Source organism: Pezoporus flaviventris, unplaced genomic scaffold, assembly GCF_033815535.1.
Source record: "Pezoporus flaviventris isolate CSIRO_AGI_PZ_B2104156 unplaced genomic scaffold, CSIRO_AGI_Pfla_v1 ptg000213l, whole genome shotgun sequence".
In the NCBI taxonomy this organism is placed as follows: domain Eukaryota; kingdom Metazoa; phylum Chordata; class Aves; order Psittaciformes; family Psittacidae; genus Pezoporus; species Pezoporus flaviventris.
The window spans coordinates 758,073-781,025 of NW_026892761.1; the positions used below are offsets into that span (position 1 = coordinate 758,073).

The window sequence follows — 22,953 nt, forward strand, 5'->3', positions numbered from 1 at the left end:
GGGGTGGAGGCAGGGTGCCGAGCCCGGCCCTGAGGATGGACCCTGCCGCTGGGCTCCCGCTGGGACCTCGTGGCTGCGCCCTCATCTTCCTGTGCCTCGCTGAGCTCTCGGGGCCGGGGCGTTCCCGATGCCTGGTCCCGATGCAGGGGTCAGGGCTGGCGTCAGCAGCGACCCCGCGCTGGCTCGGAGCCCTCGGGGCCGGGTCACGGTGATCCTGCAGCTGGGAAAACATCAGCGGCGGAGCCGCGGCGCGGCCCCGGCTGCGCTCGGATGCTGCTGGATCAAAGGGTGCCGGGGGCCCGCAGGTGACGCGGCCCCGCGGGGCTGGCAGCGATCCCGGTGCTGACGGGACCCCACCGAGCTCTGGGTGCAGTCCCCGCGGTGTGGGGACAGCCCCAGAACAGACCACAGGGCAGGGCCCGGTTCTGTGCCTGGCACTGAGCTCGTCCTGGCTGGCAATGGGGCAGGGGAGGTTTTATCTCTCGCTGTGGACTTCTCTTTTCCAGGGTCCCCTGTCCCCCCCCGTCCAGCCCGGTCACTCACTTTCCTTGTCCAGGCCCCAGGTTTTCCCCTGCGGTGTTTGCCAGCCCCAGGCCGCAGCGATGCCACCAGCACCCGCTGCCCTGTCCCTGGGGAATTCCCAGGCCAGCTGCGGCACTGCAGGAAGCGGATGTGGCTCCTTTCCTTCCCGAAGGCCGATGCACCCATTGCCAGCCCTTGCCGGGTGCTCACGCGAGGAGCTCGAGGCGGTGATCTCAGGGGACCTGCCCTGGCAATGGGGCAGAGCCCCAGCACGGCCCCCCCCAGAGCCCCAGCACAGGGCGCAGCGTGGTTTGGGCCATTGCATCACACCAGAGATGCGGAAAGAGCTGTGGACAGCATCAGGAACTGCCCGCACGTGCCAAGGAGCGTGTGGGGCTGGAGCGAGCCCCGACCTGGGGATGGGGACAGCAGAGCGGGTCCTGGCCTGCAGCCGGGGCAGGGGACAGCCTGAGTGGGGACAGCCGGTGGCACACGAGAGGAGCATCCTGTAGCTCCCTGCCCTCGCTCCCACCTGATGGTCCTTTCCTGCACACACAGCTCAGCAGCCCCCAGCCCAGCTCATGCTCAGCTCTCTGCTCACAAAGCACTCTCATGTCCAGCCTGTGCAGCGAGCATTAGATGTGGCTTTGGCTGCTCCTATCCAACCACAGGAGCATTTGCTCAGGGTCTGTGCTCCTTGAAGGGGTTTTTGGTTCACTTTAAAAATCTCAGACCCAGAAGGAGACTTTCTGGTTTTGCTTCCTCTGTGCCGCTGCCTATAAAATTTCATTTCTCCTCATGGAAGAGGCTCTGGTTCCTCAATGCTCATCCCGAATGTCAACAGTTTTGAGACGTGGTGCCACGGACAGGAGGGCTTGAGCAATAGCTGCGTTTCACAAGCGCTTGGTTCAGGGATGTTTCCTCGGGCAGCCAGAACTTCCCTGGATGCAGCACAAGATCTGCCCGCATCAGCGGCCGTGGGCTTCCTCTGCCTGCTCCCGCCACCTCCCCAACGGGAAATGAAAGTCACTTAAATCATTTCTTCACTCAGCTCCATCCCACAGCCCGTGTGAGGGTCCGGCCAGCCTGGATCTCCCTGCTGGAGACCCCAAGGGTGCCCCCCTACCCCTGCCTGCCCCCAGCTCCTGCCCTCATCCCCAGCCCAAGAGCTGTGACATGTCAGGGCCCCGCAAGTTTTGCCGCTGGGATGTGATCCTGGTGGGCTGGATGTGTCCTCCTGTGCACGGCTGCCCTGTGCTGGGCACCCTCATGGTTTGGTTGCCCCCCATGCCCAGCCCTTTCACAGCCTTGCTGGGTGTGGGGGGACTCCAGGGTCTGCCCATATGCGATGAGAAACCATAACTCTCTTCCTTCAGCCCTTGCTGTGCCCCAGCGCTGCTCTGGTTTCACCGGAGCCTTTGGTGGGTCTGTGCTGACAGCAGCAGCTCGAGCCCAGGGCAGACCCGAGCTCTGTGGTGTGGAGTGAGGAGGCAGCAGGGCTGGCGGATGGCTCGGGCTTGGCAGAGGCAGAGCAGAGCAGGCAGCGAGAACACAGCCCCGTGAGGCAAACCCTGCCCGCAGCGGGGCTGCACCCCACGGGGAGCTGGACACCGAGCTCTTGCCGCCCGGATTTCCCTGCCTGTGAGGAGAGGCACCGGGCACGCTGCCGGTGTGCCATGCTGTGCCGTATCGTGCCGGGCCATATCATGCCATGCTGTGCCACGTTGTGCCGTGCCATAGGCACGGGTGCCAGCAGTGCAGAGGAGCCGGGCGGTGGCCAAGCAGGAAGCTGTGGGGCTCCGGGGCCGTCCCGCACCGGCTGTGGCAGCGGCTCCAACGCCTCCCTCAGCCCCGGTTCCCGTTTTGGCAGGGGTATAAAGGCAGCGCGGGCAGGGAGAGCCGGGCACTGCGGCACCGCGGGGCAGCCGGGATGGGAGCGCAGAGCCTGGCCGTGGCTTGCGGGGCGCTGGCTTTGTGCCTGGCACTCGCCAGGGCCGCCAACCCCGGCTTTGTGGTGAGGATCACCCAGGCAGGCTTGGACTATGGTGGGTTTGGCTGCTCGTTTCCCTGCTTGCAGGTGTGCTGGGGCTGAGGCATGGAGCTGGGTGCAGGGTCCTGGGGCAGGACAGGAAGCTTGGCTGGAGGTGCCAAAGGCACCATTGCTCCTTGCTTCCCACCGGTGCATCCCCCGGCTGGGACAGGCGCAGGGCAGAGGGTGCTGCTCTCATGGCAAGTGCCGGGGCAGCAGAGCCCTGAGCCCTGGAGGAGAGAGCTGCGGAGGTGGGAGCTGCAGGGGGGCACTGACAGAGATGGATGGGCCCCGTGCGGGTGTTACTGAGGCAGGCAGAGCCCGGCTCCAGTGGAGCGCTGTTATGGATTGAAATACACTCCACGAGGAACAGCTCATTTAGCCGGCAGCAATCCCAGCTGTGCGGGAGCAGGGACGTGACTCCCCTTCCCAGGCGGATGCAGGGATGCGGCTCCTGCTCGTGCTGTGCTGCTCCCTGGGACGTGTGCTCCATCCAGCTTTGCTAGCCCGGGCTGGGCATGGAGCAGCATGGTGCCTCTGCACACCTCACCCCGCACCCAGCGAGGACTGGGACCTCTCTCCCCTTCCAGTGCCTGGCCACCACCTTCCTCTGGGGCTTCAGCAGCACTGCCCATGTGCTCACAGGGCTCAGTGCACCCAGATAAGCTTTAAAGGTAGCCTGGGAGGTGGAAAGCAGCCAGGGCATCGCCTGCATGTTTCCTTTAACCCTTTTGCTGTGCGTCCTCCCCGCTCCCATGGGAAGTGTGTGGTGGGGATGATGCTCTCCCTCTGCCCCTGCAGCCCATCAGCATGGGATCGCGGTCCTGGAGAAGGAGCTGGCCCAGCTGAAGCTGCCGGACATCTCGGGTGACTTCCGCGTCTGGCACGTGGGGAAGGTGCAGTACGAGGTCTCCAGGTGAGTTCTGCCAGTGCCTGGAGCAGCAAACTGCACCCCAGCCTCTGCGAGGGGCAGGAGGGAGGAAGAGGATGGGGAACCTCGCAGCTATGAGGAGCATCCTGTCCCCTCTACAGCTCTCTGAGGTGCTGGCCCTGTCCTCTGGGCAGGCAGTGACTCTCCTGCTTCACCCCTTGTGCAAGGGGGAAAAGGGAATGAGGATGAAGGGGATGAGGATTTTGAAGCCCGGTGGGTGGAGGTGGCTTTGCCCATGGGAGCAGGAGTTTGGTCCCTGTGGAGATCCAAGCTCTTCACTGCCCCATTGCACCCCTCAGCTCCTGCAGCGCTGGGTTTTGAGCTGGTTTGGGTGGCTGCAGGGACCATGTTTCTAAGGGCACCATCACGCTGTGCTGTGCACCCCTGCCAGGCATCGCTGTGCTGGCAGGACGGGAGCTGGGATGCTGCCGTGTGCCCGGGCATGAGCCCCGCTCTGACGTGACTTGTGCCTGTCGCTGGTTTCTGTTTAGGCTGTCCCTGCGCGGCTTCCACCTGCCCTACTCACGGGTCTCGCTGGTCCCCGGCGTGGGCCTCCAGGTCTCCATCTCCAATGCCTTCGCCGAGCTGGACGGGAACTGGCGGGTGAAGATGCACTTCATGTGCGTGCCTGGCTCCTCCGCTCCCTGCCCTGGCTCTGGACAGGTTCCTTCTCCTCTCCTTTCTCCTGCTGTTTTGGCAGCTCTGGCTTTGCTCTCTCCAGAGTCTGTCCTGCAGCCGCTGTGTTCCTGACAGGAGCCAGGCCCCTCCAATGGCAGGAGCCCCCAGAGCTGCCCACAGCGGTTATCCTGCTTGCCAAGTGCCTGGGGAGACAACGTGAAGCCATCTCCCCTCTTGTGGCACCTGGGGTGTGAGGGACGGTCCCTCCTACCTGCCTGCACTGGGGGCACCTTCCTGAGCGCCTGCAGGGACAGGGGGTGGGGAAAGGTTGGTGCCACTTGGCCAGGCACAGGCACCGAGAACCGTCCCTTTCTTGTCCCGTCCCTGCAGCCGGGACCACGGCTCCTTTGACCTGAGGGTGGAGAACGTCTACATCAAAATCCACCTGAGGCTGGGCAGTGAGGCCTCCGGGAAGCCCACGATCGACACCTCCGCCTGCAGCACCCGCATCTCCAGCATCCGCGTGCACTTCTCGGGCAAGTTTGGGTACGTGACAGCGCTGCGGGAACGTGGCTGCCGGGCCCTGGTGTCAGGAGCAGGATGCTGGAATAGCTGCGTGCCTTGGGGGCTGCCCTGCAGGCTGCCCGCACCAGCCCGCTCTGGCCTCTTGCACTGTCCTCATCCAAGTGTGCAGCTGCACGAGCTGAAAACCGGCCTGAATTTACCCTGCATGTTTAGGGGGGATTTAAGGCAGTCACTGGACGTGTGTGCAGGGGGTTGCAAGCAAGTGTGTTTGCAAATATAAACCCTGAGGCAAAGCCAGATGCCAGCTTGCTGTGGGAATGATGTTTCCCAGTGTCCTGCATCATTAGTGTTCCTGTTTCCCGGGCAAGTACTGCAGCAGCCTCTGAGCTGCATAAAGCAGGACTCCTTTCTGGTTTTCTCTGCAGGTGGCTTTACAACCTGTTCCATAAAGCTATTGAGTCCAGGTTCCGGAAGATCCTGGAAAGCAAGGTAGGTGAGGGAAGGAGGGCAGAGCCCCGGGTTTTCAGGTCTTCTTTAGCCTCTGCTTGTAGCTGATGAGGGACCAGAGCACATGCAGGGATGTGACTGGAGCCAGAGTCCACAGGCATGCTATCCATCTGGTGAGAACCAGAGGAATGGGCACCGCTAACTCCATCCCTGGCAGTGTCCAAGGCCAGGTTGGACAGGGCCTTGGGCAATATGGTTGTGAGGCGTCCCTGCCCGTGGCAGGGGGTTGGAACTGGATGATCTTAAGGTTCTTTCCAACCCAAAGCCTGCTATGATTGTAACTGCAGCCCCCGCAGCATCGTGTGCCTGGGGCTGGATCCAAAACCTGCAGCTGCTGCCAAAGCCGGAGTAATTGGCTCCTAATGAACAAAGACTTTCCTTTCCATGTGGTCGGTTAATTGGATCTTATGCCTTGGCCAAGCCCGGTGCAGCAGAGGAAACCTGGTCAGAGCTGTCCTTTAAACGCCTGCGCTCTGCTTTGGGGAGCACGGGGGGGGGGAACTCTCATTCTGGACTTGACACTTCCCATCTTGTTTTAGTGGGGAGGCCCCAAAACCAGTGCAGGAACCTACATGCAGGAGTCCTGCAGCAAGACAAGGCCCAAGCTGTTAGCTGTAATTACTACAAGGCCGACTGGCAGAGTTACAGCCTCCCTGGATGCGACCCTTGCTCAGGAAGGAAGCAGTTGGAGAGCAGGCAAATCCCACTCCCACAACAGACCCCATCCTGCCCGGGCGCTATTCTCAATGCCATGCATTGGCATTCCCAAGGCCTCTGGGAGCTGTAGCAGCAGATGGGCTGGCAAAAGGAGCCAAGCCAGAGCTTGAAGGCCCTTTCTGCTGTTTTGCCTCATGGAAGGAGGGCTTTGGGTCTCCAAAGGAGCTCTGTGCTCCCAGGCAGCAATGGGTGTTTCCAGCACAGACAGAGGAATATCGTCTGGGCACTGGGCAGAGCAGCAATATGTCAATAATGCCATGCTCAGGGCTCTGTCCCTCCTCTTCCTCCCCGGTGCTGCACAACCAGTGGCTGCATTGCTGTCAGTGGGGTCACTGCTCCTCTGCAGCTCCGCATCCCTCTGCTGCTGCAGGCTGGATGCCCGGTGAGGCAGACGATGGCTGTTTGTGCCGTTATGTGGAAGCGCTGGAAGAGACCTTGTGCAGATTATCTCCTGCAGTGAATTTCCTGGGCTAGTGTTTAGCCTGCAGTTAAATCCTGCTGCAACGCCAAGGCTTCAGCCGTGGATGAGAGCAGCAGAGGGACCTGCTCTCTGTCCTGGCTGTAGGAGCTCACGGCAGCGCTGCTTTGTCAGTGCTATCAGTGCCCCTGCGGGGGGATCAGCTCTTCCAGCTGCTCCGCCTCAGCCAGGTCTTGGCTGCTCAGCACAGCCCATTCCAGCATGGGCCATAGGAAGAGTGTGAGGGCACGAGGGAGCTTCCTTTTGAGGGCCCCATGGAGCTGGGCTGTGCGTGGGGAGCTTGCTGCAAGCAGCTGTTTGCAGGCACAAACCCTGCCTGTGTCATGGCCGCTGCGCTAAGGTGCTGCCTGCTGAACAGAGACAACCACCTCCGAGTGCCCTTTATTTAATGAGCTCTTGCAAGGGTGAAGCCAGCCCTGGGCTGCGGCTCTGCCTGGGCACAGCCTGGGCTGCGCTCCCTGCCCCTGCCCAGCTTCGCCCTCTCCCTCCCGCAGGTCTGCGAGAGCGTGGCCAAGTCTGTGCGCAGCGAGCTCCAGCCTTACGCCCAGACCCTGCCAGGTACCGGGGCTGCACGGGGCTTGGGGGGCAGCTCACAGCATGCCCCGGCCATGGGGACTCTGCTTTACCTGTGTCACTGGTGGGGATGCAGCTGCCGTACCCGGGGGACCCAGAGCATCCCTCGGTGCAGCAGCGGCTCAGAAACTGCCAGGAGGGAAACGGGAGGTTTTGCTTCTGAATAGAAGCAAGCACACATGAAGCTGTTGTTTTACAGTCACAGCCCAGATTGATGCCGTGGCTGGGATCGATTACTCCTTGGTGGCACCCCCAACTGCTACTGCGCAGTCCCTGGACGTGGACCTGAAGGTGAGAGGCTGCCCTGGGAGAGCCAATGCCTTCCCACAGGCGGTGGGGACCAGGTTTAGGCACCTGCTGCAGGTGCTCTTTGCCAGTGCCAGTCCCACCACCCCCTGCTCTCTGCTTCTCCAGGGTGAATTCTTCTCCCTGGCTCACCGCTCCGCCGTCCCCTTCCCTCCGCTGGCGCTGGCCTTGCCCCCGGACCACGACCGCATGGTTTACTTTGGAGCCTCCAGCTACTTCTTCAACACAGCCAGCTTCGCCTACCACGCGGGCGGGGCGCTGGTCTTTGAGATCACCAACTCCGTGGTGAGCAGCGCAGGGGGACGGGGCTGGCCCTGCCGGGGCCATGGGCGCTGAGCTCGCCATGGGCTCGGCTGTGCCGCATTGCCCTGGTGTGACTGTTCTCCTGGCACAGATCCCAAAGGGCGTTGAGTTCCACTTGAACACCTCCACCTTCTCAGCCTTCATTCCCCAGGTGAGTGCCCGGCCCTGCCTCCCCACAGCTCCTGTGTTTTGCTCCATGCAAAGTGCTCTCCCCCAGGGATGGGGCTTTGTGCTGCTGTCCCTGCCCTCTCCCTGCCCCTCTGCAGCTGGAGGAGATGTACCCACACATGGAGATGAAGGTCAGGCTGTCCGCCCCTTCCGCCCCGTTCCTGACCATCGGACCGGATGGGCTCTCCCTCAAGCCTGTTGTGGATATCCAGGCTTATGCCATCCTTCCCAACTCCACCCTGGCTCCCCTCTTCCTCCTCAGCCTGGTGAGTTGTGACTGCGGCCCTGCTGGGGCAGCTCAGGGTGCAGGCACAGCTTTAGGTGCTGCTGTGTGCCCATGAGCCCTGCCCTGCATCCCAGTGGGACAAAGATTTGGGCTGTGCAGCATCCCCCTGCTGCGCTCAGCAGCGCTGAGCCACTGCTGCGAGCTCCTGCCGGGGAGGTGCCGGGGGCTGCCTGGCACCAGCCCGGTCCTGGTGTAGTGGGGATGTCCCCAGCAGAAGACAGCCGAGCTGGCACAAGCCAGGTTTAATGCTGTGGGAAAGGCACCCTGGATGGGCAGCGTCCTGCTGCCTTTTGGCTGCTCAGAGCCATGGCTGGGTGCCTGGTGTGGGGGGAGCACTGCCAGAGCTCTGCTCTCTCCCAGACAGGCAACGTGTCCGCTGTCATTGACGTGAAATCTGGCCACATCGTTGGGAGCCTGAAGGTGGGCAGGTACGGAGGGGGAGCAGCCGGGGGGGCTGGGGGTGCCTCTGGGCTCTGGGGACAGAGGTGAGGTGGGGAGATCCCAGAATGTGGACCTGGTGTGGAGGGGATGGGTTGGGGCTGGAGGGAGCAGGATCCATGTGCAATGAATGGGTGGGACGTGCCCCTCCATTGGGACACTGCCACAGCAGCACTGCTGTCCCTGTGCAGGTTGAAGCTCTCTCTGAAGCATTCGGATGTGGGCACTTTCCAGGTAAACCATCCCTGACCATGAGCAGAGCCGCAGCATGGAGGCAAGAGCCTGCTGGGGGGCAAGGAGAGGGTTCACTCCCCTCTGCCCCCCAACACCGGGAGCTGGGGTGCACCCAGGGTGCAGAGCCAGATGCTGTTGCCTCCCTCACCCCTACACTTCCTACCCTGCCAGCATGGCCAAAGCTGCTGGTCTCTGGCAAAGTGTGTGCCCACTGCAGCTCCTCGTCTCCTTTCCTTTCCCCGATTACCCTCCCGTGCCATCTCCTGCTCTCCCACAGCCTAAAGCTCTTCTCCTTCCCCTCTTCCTGCTCCTCAGGTACGAATGCTGCAGTCCATCATGAACGTCCTGGCTTCCAGCATCCTGCTCCCACGTCTTAACGGTGAGAACCTGCTGCGGGGCTGGGGTGCTGCAGCCAGGCACGTTGCTCCATCCAAGCAGGTCCAGCTCCTCAGTTAAATCCCCATTGCCAAGCCTGATCCATGGGTGAAGTCCACAAGTGCCTGCGGGCAGAGGGGTCGCGAGCCTCTTGGTGCTGTGATGTGCACCCAGCAGTGAATGCAATGGAGGACATGAGCACGATGCACATCCTAATGCCTTCCAGCCCCTCTGCCCCGCTCGCTGCTTCTCGTGACTCCCCAGCAACTCAGGCCAGAGCCGGGCTGGGGTCCAGGCACAGCAGTGACACCATGTCCCCCAGCCTGGACGTGGAGCTTGGGAGGAATTTCCTCTGCCTGCCCTGGGCACATGGGTGAAGGAAGGGTTAGGGGGAGGCAGGTGCCCGCTTTGCACAGCCCCTGCTCCCTCTTGCTCCCATTGCCATCCCAGCATGGCCGCGTGTGTTGTGTTTTGCAGAGAGGTTAGCGCAGGGCTTCCCTCTGCCGCTGCCAGACAGGATACAGCTCTCCAACATCCTCGTGGGGTTTCACCAGGTGAGTGAGGGGAGCACTCGGGGTGCAGAACCGGCCCCCCCCATGGTGGGCAGCAGGAACCACGCATCATTCTCCTGTTCTTAAACCCAGGGTCTGCGTTGCCCATTACACTTAGAGCACACAGCCCCGTGCAGCTGGGGTGCTGCGTGTGAGCACCCACTGCACACATCTGCCTGCGGTGGGTCAGGCAGCGCCTGCCAGACGTGGTGGAAGGAGCCCTGCCGGGTCCTGGGGCGAAGCCCCTGTTGTGGGGGCCTTGGGGGAGCCCCAGGGCGGTGCCACGATGAGGGTGCTGAGTGGCCCTATTGCAAGGCATGGCTGTGAAACGTCTCCAGCGCCCTTCCAGGGCTAGAATTAAGCTGCGGGCTATCAGAACCACGCTCCCTCCCGCGATGGGGGTGTGCTGGGGAACACAGGTGCCAGGGCCTGTCACAGCCTCGTGGTTTTATTCTTTCCCTCCCAGAATTTCCTGCTGCTCGGAGCAGACGTCCAGTACCAGCCCCGGGGACGGAGATAGAGCCGCAAGAAGGACCTCGAGCACCAGCCCTGTTCCCTTCACCCCTTCCCTCCTCCCGCGCCCTGCTGCTGGCGCTGAAGACATCAGCTCATGTCCTGGACCGGGCAGCACCACCCGGGGCCGAATCCCGATCCCCCCGCCGGGTCCCCGGTCCCATCCTGCCCCTGGTCCCATCCCGCCCCCGGTCCCCCCCGGGCGGCAATAAAGGCGGCTGTGCCGGAGCGGTGTCTGTCGGAGCTCGTACCGGCTGTTTGCAGCCCCGCGGCCATGGTGAAGCCCTAAAGCACCGTCATTAACAAACACCGTTATTAACAACGCTATTAACACACACCGTCATTAACAACGCTATTAACACACACCGTCATTAACAACGCTATTAACACACACCGTCATTAACAACGCTATTAACACACACCGTCATTAACAACGATATTAACAGCGATATTAACACACACCGTCATTAACAACGATATTAACAACGATATTAACACACACCGTCATTAACACCGTCATTAACAACGATATTAACAGCGATATTAACACACACCGTCATTAACACCGTCATTAATACCGATATTAACAGCGATATTAACACACACCGTCATTAACACCGTCATTAATACCGATATTAACAGCGATATTAACACACACCGTCATTAACACCGTCATTAACAACGATATTAACAACCATACTAACACACACCGTCATTAAAACCGTTATTAACAACGATATTAACACACACCGTCATTAACACCGTTAACAACAAACACCGTTATTAACACCCTTATTAACGAGCACCGTTATTAACAACGGTATTCACACCTTTATTAACAAACACCGCTATTAACACAGCGTCATTAACACCGTTATTAACAAACACCGTTATTAACAACGGTATTTTCACCGTTACTTCACGTTTCCGCGGCGGGGCGGAACAGCGGCAGCGCGGAACGCAGCGCCGGGGCCAGGGATGGGGGTGGGACCGCTTATGGCGGGGCCGCGACCGGTCCGTCCCGCTAAAGGCTCCGCCGCACCCGGCGCGGCCATGCTGCCCTGGGGCCGGGCCGCCGGGCTCCTCCGCTCGGCCGGGGCCGCTGCCCGGGGCGGGGCTGCCCGGCGGGAGCGCTGCGGGCCGGGACAGCGGCGCGGGGCCACGCTGCCCTCGGGGCCGGACCTGCGGCACTTCCTGAGGGGAGCCGCCAAGGGGGAGCGGCCGCCGGAGCCGCCGCTGGAGCCGGGCCCTGCCCCCGGCAGCGGGAGAGGTCCGTGGGGCTGCGGTGCCGCCGCTCCCCCGCAGGGGTGTTGCGGGGCCGTGCCCGTTTGCGCTGCCCGCCGCTGGGGCTGCGGTGGGGGCCGGTGGGGCCCGGGGCGCGGAGTCCGTGTGCGGGGGAGCGGGGCCCTGGAGGGGTTGGACGAGCCCGGCTCGTTGGCGGCTCCCCGCTGTGAAGCTGCGCTGGGGACCCGGCTGCTCCGGCACCTCTGTGTGCTCATCTTTGTGCCTGGTTTACCCTTGCGGTGCGGGCTGCAGGCGAAGGCAGCCTTGGTGCCGCCCAGTGGTGGGGCTGCAGGTGCCTTCCTCTAGGGAAGGTGGCGGGAACAGGCTCCTGCATCCCAGCGCCTGTGTTGCAGTGTACCTGGAGACGTACGGCTGCCAGATGAACGTCAATGACACCGAGATCGCCTGGGCCATCCTGCAGAAGAGCGGTTACACCCGGACAAAGCAGCTGGATGAGGTGAGCCCCGTTGGCAGCGCGCCTGCGAGTCCCAGCCCTTGTCTGGAGCAGAGCCCTGGGGAGTGCTGGGATCTTTGTAGCTGAAGTTCTTTGGAGAGAAGGAAGCGTCTAATAAGTGTGCTGGAAAGCTGTGGGCTGGCTTTTTCCTTTCAACTGCTGGGCTCGCTCTGTTGGAGAGGGATTGGGCACAGTGGGATGCTCCTGACTCGTCTTTGAGTCAGCTTCTCTCATGTAGTGGAATACTCTGCTGGTAGTTTCTTGCACCTTTTTTGTTGAAACCACCACACACTTGGGCAGATCCTTTCCACTGCTTTAAGTGATTTTTCTGATCTGCCCCCTCGGGTTACCCTGCAGGGGGTAGCAGTTAGCACCTGGCTGTTACAGATTCTTCTCCCTCTTTTGTCCTTCAATCCAGGCAGACGTGATTCTCCTGGTCACCTGCTCCATCAGGTAAGGAAGCTTCTGTCACTGCTGCTTTGGGACAGTGTTTGAGGAGCTGCCATTTCAAAACCAAGTTAATGAATGTGTCGTGCGAGAGGAGGAGGATGCAGATGGGAAACTACCTGGGTAGCTGAGGGTAGAGCTGAGTGATGCTGGGATGTGTAACGTGAATTGTGCCATGAATTACTTTTCTGTGTAGTGGGAAGAAGTTCTTCAGTGTTGTGAGCCCTATGAACAGGCTGGGGGCAGGTGCAGACCTGCACAGTTTGGTGCCTTGATGATGCTGATCATTATTTTTAAATGCTGTTCTGTCTTCTCTGCAAGTGACCGCCTCTGGCACTGGGTCCCCCCTCAGAAACAGGGGAACCATTTAGGGGCAATTCGGGGTATGAATTCTAGGGAGCTTTGCTTGTCTTTTCTGAATGCAGACGATGCCTGCAGCGTGCTCGCTGTCGCCTGCAGCGTGCTCGCTGTCGCCTGCAGCGTGCTCGCTGTCGCCTGCAGCGTGCTCGCTGTCGCCTGCAGCGTGCTCGCTGTCGCCTGCAGCGTGCTCGCTGTCGCCTGCAGCGTGCTCGCTGTCGCCTGCCTCAGCCAGGCTTTTTCTCCACTAGAGCTTAGTCCCTGAGCTGTTTCTGCAGCGCAGGTGCTGCCGAGCGAGACAAACCATGGTAGATAAGACATAGTGCACACAGCACAGACGCTTCCATGTGGTGGATGGTTCCCTGGCTTGAGCTCAGTTCTCCTCTCAAAGCACTGGGGCTGCTTCAGGCCGGGGGGCTGTTGGAGTAACGGCTGTTTTCCTGGCTCCAGGGAGAAGGCAGAGCAGGCCATCTGGAACCGCCTGCGACACCTCAGCGCGCTGAAGGCCCGGCGGCAGCAGCAGGCTGGCTCCCCCCTGCGCATCGGGATCCTGGGTACCTGTGCAGCATTGGGCAGCACACGCTGTGTGCCCTGGCCCCTCGTGGTGCCACTGCCCCTTGTGCTGTGTTTCCTCCTCCCCTCTGGCAGCTCCAAGCCTTTGCTGCGGGGTGGAAATAGCCAGCAAAGGGATGCAGGAGTGTGATGGAGGGTGGGCACTTCCTCACGAGGACCTTTCTCCTTTGATGGCAGGATGCATGGCTGAGAGGCTAAAGGAGGAGATTCTGCACAGAGAGAAGCTGGTGGACATTGTGGCAGGCCCTGATGCATACCGTGACCTCCCCCGGCTGCTGGCCGTGGCAGAGTCTGGCCAACAAGCTGCCAATGTCCTGCTGTCACTAGATGAGACCTATGCAGACATTCTGCCTGTCCAGACTAGTGCAGGTGGCACGACAGCGTTTGTGTAAGTACCTCTTTTTCCTGTGCATGTTTCTGTGGCTCTGGTTTGGAAATGCTGCTGTGCAGAACAGACACGTCAGTGGCAGCAGCTACCCAGGAGATGTAATGCCTGGCTGCACTTGCTCCCAGCAGCCCAGAAGCATGAGCCTACCAGACTGTTTGCTGCTGCTTCACTGTGTGACTGAGCCCTGGAGAGGCTGCCTGTGCTCTGCCTGGCTGTGGGCTGCTCATGCTCTCCTTGGAGAGTGCTGGTTGTCTAAGCCTGGCACTGCACTGAGTGATTCCTGTCCCACTGCTGTCTGTACCTTTCTGAAGCCTGCGCCTCTCCTCCTCCCTTCTGCCACGTCCTGTCACACATTCTCCTATTTAATTCTTCTAACCCTCCATGAGCTGTAACTTGTTGGCTTCATTTCCATTTGTTTAGTTTTGATAATAAGACTCCTAAACTTGTGATCAGATTCTGCTGTGTGGCCAAAGAGACAGGGACGGTATCACCCTCTGTAGGCACAGGATGCAGAAGGATCTCTCATCCCTGCCAGGCTGTGGTGCAAGTCTGTGCTTCAGCAATTTCCAAGTTTCTTGGAAACATGCATGAAGAATGAGGAGGTGTTGGCTGGGGGTGAGCAGAAGCCAGAGCTGGCTGGAGCGGTGTGTGAGAGCTGTGTTCAGAGCTCGTGCTGTGTGTGCTGCACGCTGAGGGCATCGGTAAAGGCAGTGGTTGATGAAGCAGGAGTGGATGCACTGGGGATGACTCTTCCAGAGCGATGGTGGAATGACCTGTGCTTGCTTTTGGCAGATCGATCATGCGGGGCTGTGACAACATGTGCAGTTACTGCATCGTGCCCTTCACCCGTGGCCGGGAAAGGAGCCGCCCCATTGCGTCCATCCTGCAGGAAGTGAGGATGCTCTCGGATCAGGTGCGGCACAGCCTCCCCCCTCCTGTCCCAAGCCATGCGAGGAGGGCTGGTTCTCAGTGCAGGTGTTTTCAGTGGTACCTTTGAATGCATCGCCTTTATCTGCAGAGATGAGGTTACCATAGGGCTCCACCAGTGGCTTTTTGATTCCCCTTGTAATGCTCTGAGCCAGGCAGGGAAGGGAGGGCCTCCTTTGGAGGCTGCTCCTGGAAGTAAGAGTAGAGCCATGGCTGCCTGCAGTGTAGCCATCCTGACGGGGTTATGGTGGTTTCCCTCCGTTTGTTGTTGTAGGGGGTGAAAGAAGTGACCCTCCTGGGTCAGAACGTCAACAGCTTCCGAGACATGTCTGAGGTGCAGTTTCAGTCGGCGGCAGCCCCAGGCCTCAGCCGTGGCTTTAGCACAGTCTACAGAGCCAAGCCAGGCGGTTTGCGCTTCGCACATCTCCTGGACCAGGTGTCCAGGATTGATCCAGAAATGAGGATCCGTTTCACCTCCCCACACCCCAAGGACTTCCCTGATGAGGCAAGTGTGAAATGAACACCTGGACTGCTGTAGGCAGGCTCTGAACCGCTATGTGTGGGCTGTGCTTCCTTCCCAAAGGGAATGCTGAACCCCAGAACGGGAACAGCAGCTCCTGGGAGGGGGAATGTCTGTGCTAAAGCTGTCAGGCTTGCAGTTTGCTGGCTTTCCCCTTGGCATCCCGGTAGAGTTGAGCTCTCTGCGATGTTGCCTCCTTGTTGCTCATTGCAGGTCCTGCAGCTTATCCAGGAGCGACACAACATCTGCAAACAGCTTCACCTCCCAGCCCAGAGCGGAAGCACACGAGTCCTGGAGGCCATGCGACGGGGGTGAGTCCTGTGCCCTGCCCCCTGATCCTGGCTGCTGGTTTCTTCTCACCAGTCATGGGTTTCTGATGAGCAAATCCATGTGTTCTTCATTGCAGATACACAAGAGAAGCGTATTTGGAGCTTGTACACCACGTGCGTGACTCCATTCCAGGCAAGTGTTCCCTTTGGCTGGTCTGAGCTGAGCACAGCTTAGTCTTTTCTCAAGCAGATCCTTCCTCTCCTCTTTGAGGAGGTGTAAAGCTGTGTCTCTGTTCCAGGGGTGAGCTTAAGCAGCGATTTCATTGCCGGCTTCTGTGGAGAGACAGAAGAAGATCACCAGCAGACTGTATCTTTGCTGCAGGATGTCCGCTACAACGTGGGCTTCCTGTTTGCCTACAGCATGAGAGAGGTGAGTGCAGGACGTGATGGAGCAGGCTTGTTACCTCTGGGCATCAGCTCCTGAGTCGTTTCCCACAACACATTGTCCTGCAGAGACCTGGCTGTGGGTGTGTTATTTCTCGAGAACTTGTGCTGATGGAGCTGGGCTGGAGCCCAGGGACAGAGGCTCTGTCAATTGAGTCTGGAGAGAAGTGAATTTTCAGAAGGAATTTCTGTGGGAAGAGTGGGTAGTTGACAGGTCTCCATTAGAATCCTCTCCAAAGTGTGGTGCTGATGGGATAGAGGACAGGAGGTTGAGAAATGTAAGGAATATACGTCGGCTTTCATCACATGGGACTAGAAGAGGCAGAATTTGTTGTCTGTCCTTGTGGACAAACAGGCAACAGACATCTCATAGGAGCTGCAGAGCTGCTCCACACAGCCACTGATGCTCAGTGCACCAAAAAGGTGCTGCAGAAAGAACAAGGAACTGAGATGTTGCTGCTTAGCACCTGAAAACATTCCTTGAGGTTGTAAATGCAAACTCATGTGTGGAGAGCTGTTGCTGGAGGAGCAGCTGAGCTGGCTGGGGCAGACCAGGCTGTGGTCTCTGGTTACTGAGGCCAGTCTTGCTGTGTCTCTTCACAGAAGACCCGGGCGTTTCACCGCCTGCAGGACGACGTGCCCGCAGAGGTAAAGCAGCGGCGGCTGCAGGAGCTCATCGCTGTGTTTCGGGAGGAGGCTGCAAGGGCCAACGAGGCCATGGTGGGGCAGTGTCAGCTGGTGCTGGTGGAGGGGGTGAGTGTGCCTGGGACAGAGTCCTCTTCCCCCCCTCTTAGGCTGTACACAGCAATCATCACTTCTGCCCTCCCTTCTCTCCCCACACAATCCTAGGACTCCATGACTGTGTCTTCACACTTAAGCTTCACCCAGCCTGTCTTTTCTAGAGCCCTGAGCTGAGCACAGGGGGTGGGATAGGTTAGAGACATGTCTCTGGCTAAGTACTGAATTAGGGCAGGCTTTGAAACACTGGCTTTGGTGTGGGGGCGTCAGCACAGCAGCTCGGCCAGAGGACTTGCTAACATGGCAAGCTTACCAGTGTGCAGTGGGGATTTTAATGCTGGCAATAGTGCTCAATTAATTCCTGAGGCAGTAAAGCCCAGCAGTGAATCAGAGCTGCTGCCAGGCAGGTAATGTTCCCTGTCCTCCTTTCAGCCCAGCAAGCGCTCTGCCTTGGAGCTGTGTGGCAGGAACGATGGCAACATCAAGGTGATCTTCCCCGATGCCGAGGTGGAGGATGCTGCCGGGTGCCAGGCTCTGGCCAGGGCCCAGCCAGGGGACTACGTGCTGGTGAAGGTGACCTGACTGCAGTGCTTGGTCCCTCTTTTCCTTGCTGTTCTCCAGAGCCGCTGCTGCCAGGGGAGCCTAAAATTAGCACAGATCCTCCTCACTCTGTTCCTTTTGCCGTTCCTTTCAGGTGACCTCCGCCAGCTCCCAGACCCTGAGGGGGGTTCCACTCCGCCGCACAACCCTCTCGCGCTCTGCAGCGTGTCACTGAGCTGTCCCTGCTGCTGCTGGGTGGAAGCAGCACGTTTCTGCAGGAGGAAACGAGGAAGTTTGGTCAGGAGATGGGGTAGAATCAGGGCCCTGTGTGTATATCGGAATATGTGGGAAATAATAATACATATATTTCTGGTTTGGCAGCAATCTGCCCTTCATTGATCTGTGCGCATTTGCAGGTGAAAGGGCTGGCAGCTGTGTGGGAGCTGCCCAACCCACGTGCCTTGTAATGCTGTATTTTCACGTGTGCTGGGGCTTTGCCTGCCCTTGCAGGGCTGGCCTCTGGCTTTGGTCACCTCCTCTCCTGCAGCCCAGGCGGAGGAGTGCCCTGCGGCACTGCTTTCAGCTCACATCCCTGTGCAGCCTGATCCGTGGCCCTCAGAAGGGCTGACACGCACCTTTCCCTTCTCTGACCTCCTCCCCACAGGCACCTCTTCCCGGTGGGAAGCATGGCTGCAGGGTGCTCTCCATGAGGCCAGCTGCAGTGGTTTTACAGTCATTACTGTAAGAGCAAGAGCCTGATGAGGAGGAGAGCTGGGTTTCGATGGGGAGGTGACCATGCTTGCTCCACAGGCTCCCTGAGGAGCCACAGTGCTCACTATTTACCTCGCCTCTTGGTTTTTATTGGCCTTAGGGCTGAGATTTTAAGGCAGTGGAGCCTGTGTTAGGACGTGCTTACAGTGACCTTGGAGGCTGGATCAGTTCTTTGGTGCTGCCTGGAAGCAGGAATGTGATTTTCTTGGGGGCTACAGATGGGATGTGTCACTTGCCAGAAGATTTGCTCCCCAGATCCGGCTGCTGGGAAGGCTGAACATGGGCCTCATACCCATTCCTTTGTGTTTCTTTTGCCAGCCTGAACAGGGAGAGCCCAGAGCTCCATGGGGCTTTACCTCCCCCAAGCCAGTTGTGCCTGTGCACTCTGCTGTTGGGAGCTGAAGGGCTATGGTATTTTGGCAAACCTCTGCAATGGGAAGGGGTTGGTTCTGGTGGGAATGCTGTGGTACAACAGCTGGGGACCAGACCAGAGCACTGGTTAGTGTGAACACGAGTTGTACCTGCCCTGTAGAGAAACACAGATCCAGGAATCAGTACCTAGGCTTGGCAGGGACTCTCTGGGCTGTGTTACCAGCAAGGAGGCTTCCCAGGTTTTTATTACCAGTATTTAAAAGCCTTAATTTCAACCAGTTCCATAACTGTCCTCATGAGGTGCATCTAATGCAGCTCAGCCCTTACCAAGTGCTCAGAACAAGTTCTGGTGTGTTCCTGTAGGGCTCCCAGGAGGCAGCAGCCCTGTTACGATCTGAAAGCTGCTCTTGTCCTTCTGGAGAAGAGCTGGAGCAGCCCCTGCCAGGCTCTGCTTGCTCCTGGGCCCAGCAGGAGCTGTTCCCCAGAGGAAACCACGATGGGCTGGATGCTGGGTGGGATTTTGTTTCAGGGATGACTCAGGAGTCCTCAGGTCCAACCCTCCATCCTAAACCCCTCCTCTCTGCAGGCCAGTGCTCTGTGTGCTCACCCTTCCTGCATCCACGCGCTTGGGATGGAAACTGTGAGAAATAACACCACGGGACCAGAAGTCAGGGATAAAAAAAGCACATCAGAACAAAGGAGGTATTTATGGACACGGGTTTGGGGTTATCTGCTCGTTCTGCTGTTCAAATGCCTCTGGTTCCAAGTTTATGTTCTCCTACTGATTTGTGCACTGGGCATGGGCTGTGGCACTGGTGAGGAGCCCCCTGAGCCTGGTTTCTGCTGTAGCTATTGGTAAAGGTTGGGGACACAGCCCGGGACATGGCTCTGGCCCAGCAGCACCAGTACATAGTGACAAAGCCTTAGTGCTTCTGGGAGCGGGTCTGTGCTGTCCTGTGTGCCCCCAGCTGGGCCCTGCGGCCCCTGCCCTGGAACATCTGCCTCTCATTTGGGTTAATGGGGTCTCTGATTGAAGCAGAGGCTCATTCCAAATGTAGCCTCTGCAAAGAGGCCCCGAGGACCCCTTCTCCTTCACACCTCTCGATTCCACAGCTCCCCCCCGATTCACAGCGGGATGGGGCCAGGTTTGGGGGTAAGTGTCTGACAGGGATCAGTGCTCACAGCAGCTCACACAAGGCACGTTGCTCCCTCCAGCCTGTCCCGCTGCTGCCAAGCAGCAGGAGTTCTGTGGTTCCCTGTCTGCTGGGCTGGGGTTCCATCGGCGTCCTGCGGGCTCAGCCCCGCGGCTCCTCCTGCCCCGGTCCCTCTGGGAACGCAGCAAGGCTCCCGTGCCTCCTGCAGCCAGCCCTGCCCGGTGCCAGCCGCGGGCAAACCCCTCAGCAGCTCCCGCAGCTGGGATTTCCCCGCACAGCCCCGAGGTGCGGGGGTGCCGCTGCCCCCTGGCATCTCCTGAGCCCGGGATTTCCCAACCCCGCCTGCACGTGTTCCCCGCCGCTCGCAGCGGGCGCTGGGCATCGCCACGGGCACACACACAGCTTCACGTGCAGGGGGGTCTCTGCCGGGGAGAACAGGAGCCCGTTTGTTCTCTGGCGCCCATCGCAGCGCTGGAGAACAAACCCGTTTGGCCCCAGGTCCCGGCTGGGCTCCCAGGGAGGGACAGGCGGCAGCGGGCGCTCTTAGCTCACCGCAGCAGTCACCAGCCTGAGGGCAGCCTCAGCCTCAGCATCATTGCTCTACCCCTGCCCAGCCTTGTGCCCATCTCCAAGGCTCGGAGCAGCTCCCTCCCCGTGCCCAGGGGATGTCACTGCGGCAGAGAGGCTTCTGCTCTTGCCAGCCCTTTTCCCCCGGCCTCCTCCTCCTGCACCACCTCTGCTGCGGGCTGGGGTCCATGGGGGTCTCCTGCGGTGGGTTTTCATCACCATTGCTGAAGGTGTTTGCGTGAAGCTTTGGGATTTAATGCAACACAGAGAATGTTTTAACAGGGTTTCCGTTTCTAAGCTCATTTATACCTTGAGTTTGTTCCTTTCGGGAATGGGCTGTGGTTGGGCTCCAGCAGGAAGAGCACGGCTGCTCCTAAAGGCTCCTTCAGACACAGCTCCTCTGTGCTGGCAACTCGAGGTGCTCTCCATCGCAGCACCGGGCAGTGCCTGGATCCCAGTGTCCTCGCACCAGCCCCAAGCTGCTCCACAGCCCACCCAGCACCAGGAGAGCATTTCCATCCAGGCAACACCCTGGAGTGCTGCTGGCTGTGCATGGAATTCCAATGGGATGTGAACAGCACCCCCAGCTCTCCAGGGCTTTGTGAATGCAGAGTGGATCTCACAGGTCTGTCACAGCAGCTGCTGCTCTGGGGCCTGTGCCTTTCCCTCCTCCCTTGCGAGCAATTTGCTCCTGTACTGACAGCCAGCTATTGACTTCTTGTTCTCCTGGAGATGAGCTGTCCTGTCTCATCAGCTTTAAATTAGCTTTATCTTTAGCCTTTGCTATTAATAAGCTCTCACCATGGTGTCATTACTTGATATCTATTTTCTGATGCTTTTCATTAATGGCTCCGTATCTTCCAGATATTTTTATTCCAGTCTTTTCCCCTGCTGCCTGAGTTATTGCAGAGTCACCCGGGGCTCTGTGAGGGGAGGGTGGCCAGTGCTGGGAGCTGAGGTGACACTGGGGTGTCTCTGCTCCCCTCTAATCCCAGCCTGAGCTCTGCCACCCTGGTGCTCTCGCGAGCCAATAGAGTAATCCAGATGCCTCCATGAGGCAGAGGTGGTGCAATCCATGGGGACAGCGGGGTTGGGCTGGAAAACCAGGATGATTCTCTGAGACTCCCTTTTCACAGGTGTCCCATGGGACAGACGGGCAGTGATGGGCACAAGTCACTCCTGGGGGGGGGGGGGGGTGTCTGACTGAACACAAGGGGACAGGTTTTCCCAATGAAAACAATCAGCATTGGAATAAGCTGGAGTTACTGGGTTCCCCAGTGTTGGACACTGTTAAGGTTTAACTGGACAGGATGCTGGGACGTTCTCACCCCTCTTAGCAGAACTTTTCCTAGGAAACTGGAAATGAATGGGAATTATCTCCCATTATTTCAAGGGGCCATGCCTGGGGTTTCTGTTCTGCTGGAGGCACCTTCCCAGCAGTCAGGGAGCCGGCTTCAGGGACTGTCTCACTGAACCTTCAGTGGTAGCAAAGCAAACACCCAAATCTCCTCCGTCTCTTTCCTAAGACCAGGAAAATGCATCCCTGGGCTTCATTCCAGGAGTCGATTACATGGGGCAGGGCAGGGGTGGGACGTGGGGGGAGAGGATTGATGCAAACCCAAACCTCGCTCCTTGCGTCAGTGAAGGGAAAGGTGCCCGGTTCCCCGCAGGAGCCCTGGTTTGGCAGCGGCCGGGCGTGGGGCGGCACCGCGACGGAGCCACCGGGTGAGGGATGCTCACCACAGCCCGAGGCAAGGAGCAGCCGGAGCGGGGGCTCCCCCTCCCGTCAGCCCCGATGCAGGGGGCTGAGCCTGAGCAAGCGGCTCCATCCCCTCTGCGTTATTCCGGCTGCTTTTAACCTGCTTTTAACATCATCTTCTTGTTACCCGGTGGCAGGAAGTCTCGGGAAGGCCGGGGGCAGCTTGGAAGCTGTCAGACCCGAGCGGGTGTTTCACAGGACAGTTCCCTTTGAGACAGGGACCGTGCTGACGTTGGAGGTGAAGATTCTGCTCAGGGTTTCCTCATTTAACTCCATCTTTAACAGCTGCTGATGGGAAAACCTCCCCCACCCGTGCTCAGCAGAGAGCCCAGCACAGCCCTACTGGGAGCAATGGTACCCTAATGGGCCCAGCATCCGCAGTGCCCGGCTGCAAGCGCCGAGCTCTCATCCATCTTCCAGGGCTCTTTGTGCCCTTGTTGGGTGGGAGAGCGTGGGAGATGCTCAGAGCTGGGCCGGGTGCTCTTGTACAACAAAGCACCTTACGAAAGAGGCACCGGAGCGAGCCCAGTGAAAGCCGAGGCTGTTGTTTGCCTTCAGGGCTTTGGTTTTGCATGGACAGGGGCCAAAGCAAACCCCCGCCCACCGGCCCAGACCTCACGTTTCATCACTGCGTTTAGAAGCTGGTTTTCTGGTGGGCATTTGAGCCCTTCAGCCTCCTGACCACGGGGAAATGGTGAGAAGCTGCTGCTTTCTGACGAATAAAACCCTGGCAGCTTTTGCCCCGCACAGATAACTCTGTGGGGACCCTGAGCTGAAATACCTGAGCTGTGGTTCAGCTCCAAAGGCGCTCATCACTGCTCCTGTCGAGCCCTTGCTCCCCTGTGCTGGTGCTGCCCAGCACGGGGCCGGTTTCACACAGATCCCACTCCTGTCAAACCCAGCTGGGGAGTGGAGCCCCAGAGTGGGGCTGGTGTCGGCTGCGGGGGCACCCCCATGGCCCCCTTGCCCAGCACCTTCAGCCCTGCTGCTCCACTCACCTCCGCTCCTGAGTGCCCTCAGTGAGGAAGAGCCAAGTCCCGCAGCTGGTGGCAAAGTCGAGTGTGAATGTGGGGTGAGCAGTGGGTCCTGGGGAGCAGGGGAGATGCTGCCTGGAAATCTGGCTCCCGGGACCCCCTCTGTGCCCATGGGATGGGCAGGAGCAGAGGGACCGGTGACGGGCAGAGGCAGAGGAGGGTGCTGGTGCTTCGCAGTGGAGCCACCACGGCACTGGGAAGGGGCTGATGCCACGCGGTGCCGTGTGGCACCCCCGGGGTCCTGGTCCCAGCCCCAGTCTGGGGATGAGCCCCAGCGGGGC

At 59.5% G+C, this 22,953-nt stretch overlaps 2 protein-coding genes across 2 annotated transcripts; both read left to right on the forward strand.

Annotated features, from left to right (window-relative positions):
• The first annotated feature begins 2,409 nt into the window (after window positions 1-2,409).
• On the forward strand, window positions 2,410-10,216 carry LOC133262401 (bactericidal permeability-increasing protein-like). The gene is made up of 15 exons (XM_061441539.1): window positions 2,410-2,567; window positions 3,353-3,467; window positions 3,974-4,102; window positions 4,491-4,646; window positions 5,051-5,114; window positions 6,822-6,885; window positions 7,100-7,191; window positions 7,315-7,491; window positions 7,601-7,660; window positions 7,776-7,943; window positions 8,324-8,391; window positions 8,593-8,635; window positions 8,951-9,014; window positions 9,488-9,564; window positions 10,028-10,216. Exons 1-15 carry the CDS (start codon window positions 2,453-2,455, stop codon window positions 10,079-10,081), a joined length of 1,446 nt encoding a protein of 481 aa, XP_061297523.1. The 5' UTR covers window positions 2,410-2,452; the 3' UTR covers window positions 10,082-10,216.
• Window positions 10,217-11,127: 911 nt separating this feature from the next.
• Window positions 11,128-17,410, forward strand: CDK5RAP1 (CDK5 regulatory subunit associated protein 1). Its single transcript, XM_061441402.1, has 13 exons — window positions 11,128-11,344; window positions 11,712-11,815; window positions 12,231-12,265; window positions 13,067-13,170; window positions 13,367-13,577; window positions 14,370-14,490; window positions 14,779-15,009; window positions 15,238-15,335; window positions 15,431-15,486; window positions 15,593-15,723; window positions 16,341-16,490; window positions 16,908-17,048; window positions 17,170-17,410. The coding sequence occupies exons 1-13, from the start codon at window positions 11,128-11,130 to the stop codon at window positions 17,248-17,250; spliced, it is 1,680 nt and encodes a 559-aa protein (XP_061297386.1). The 3' UTR covers window positions 17,251-17,410.
• The last annotated feature ends 5,543 nt before the right edge of the window (window positions 17,411-22,953 follow it).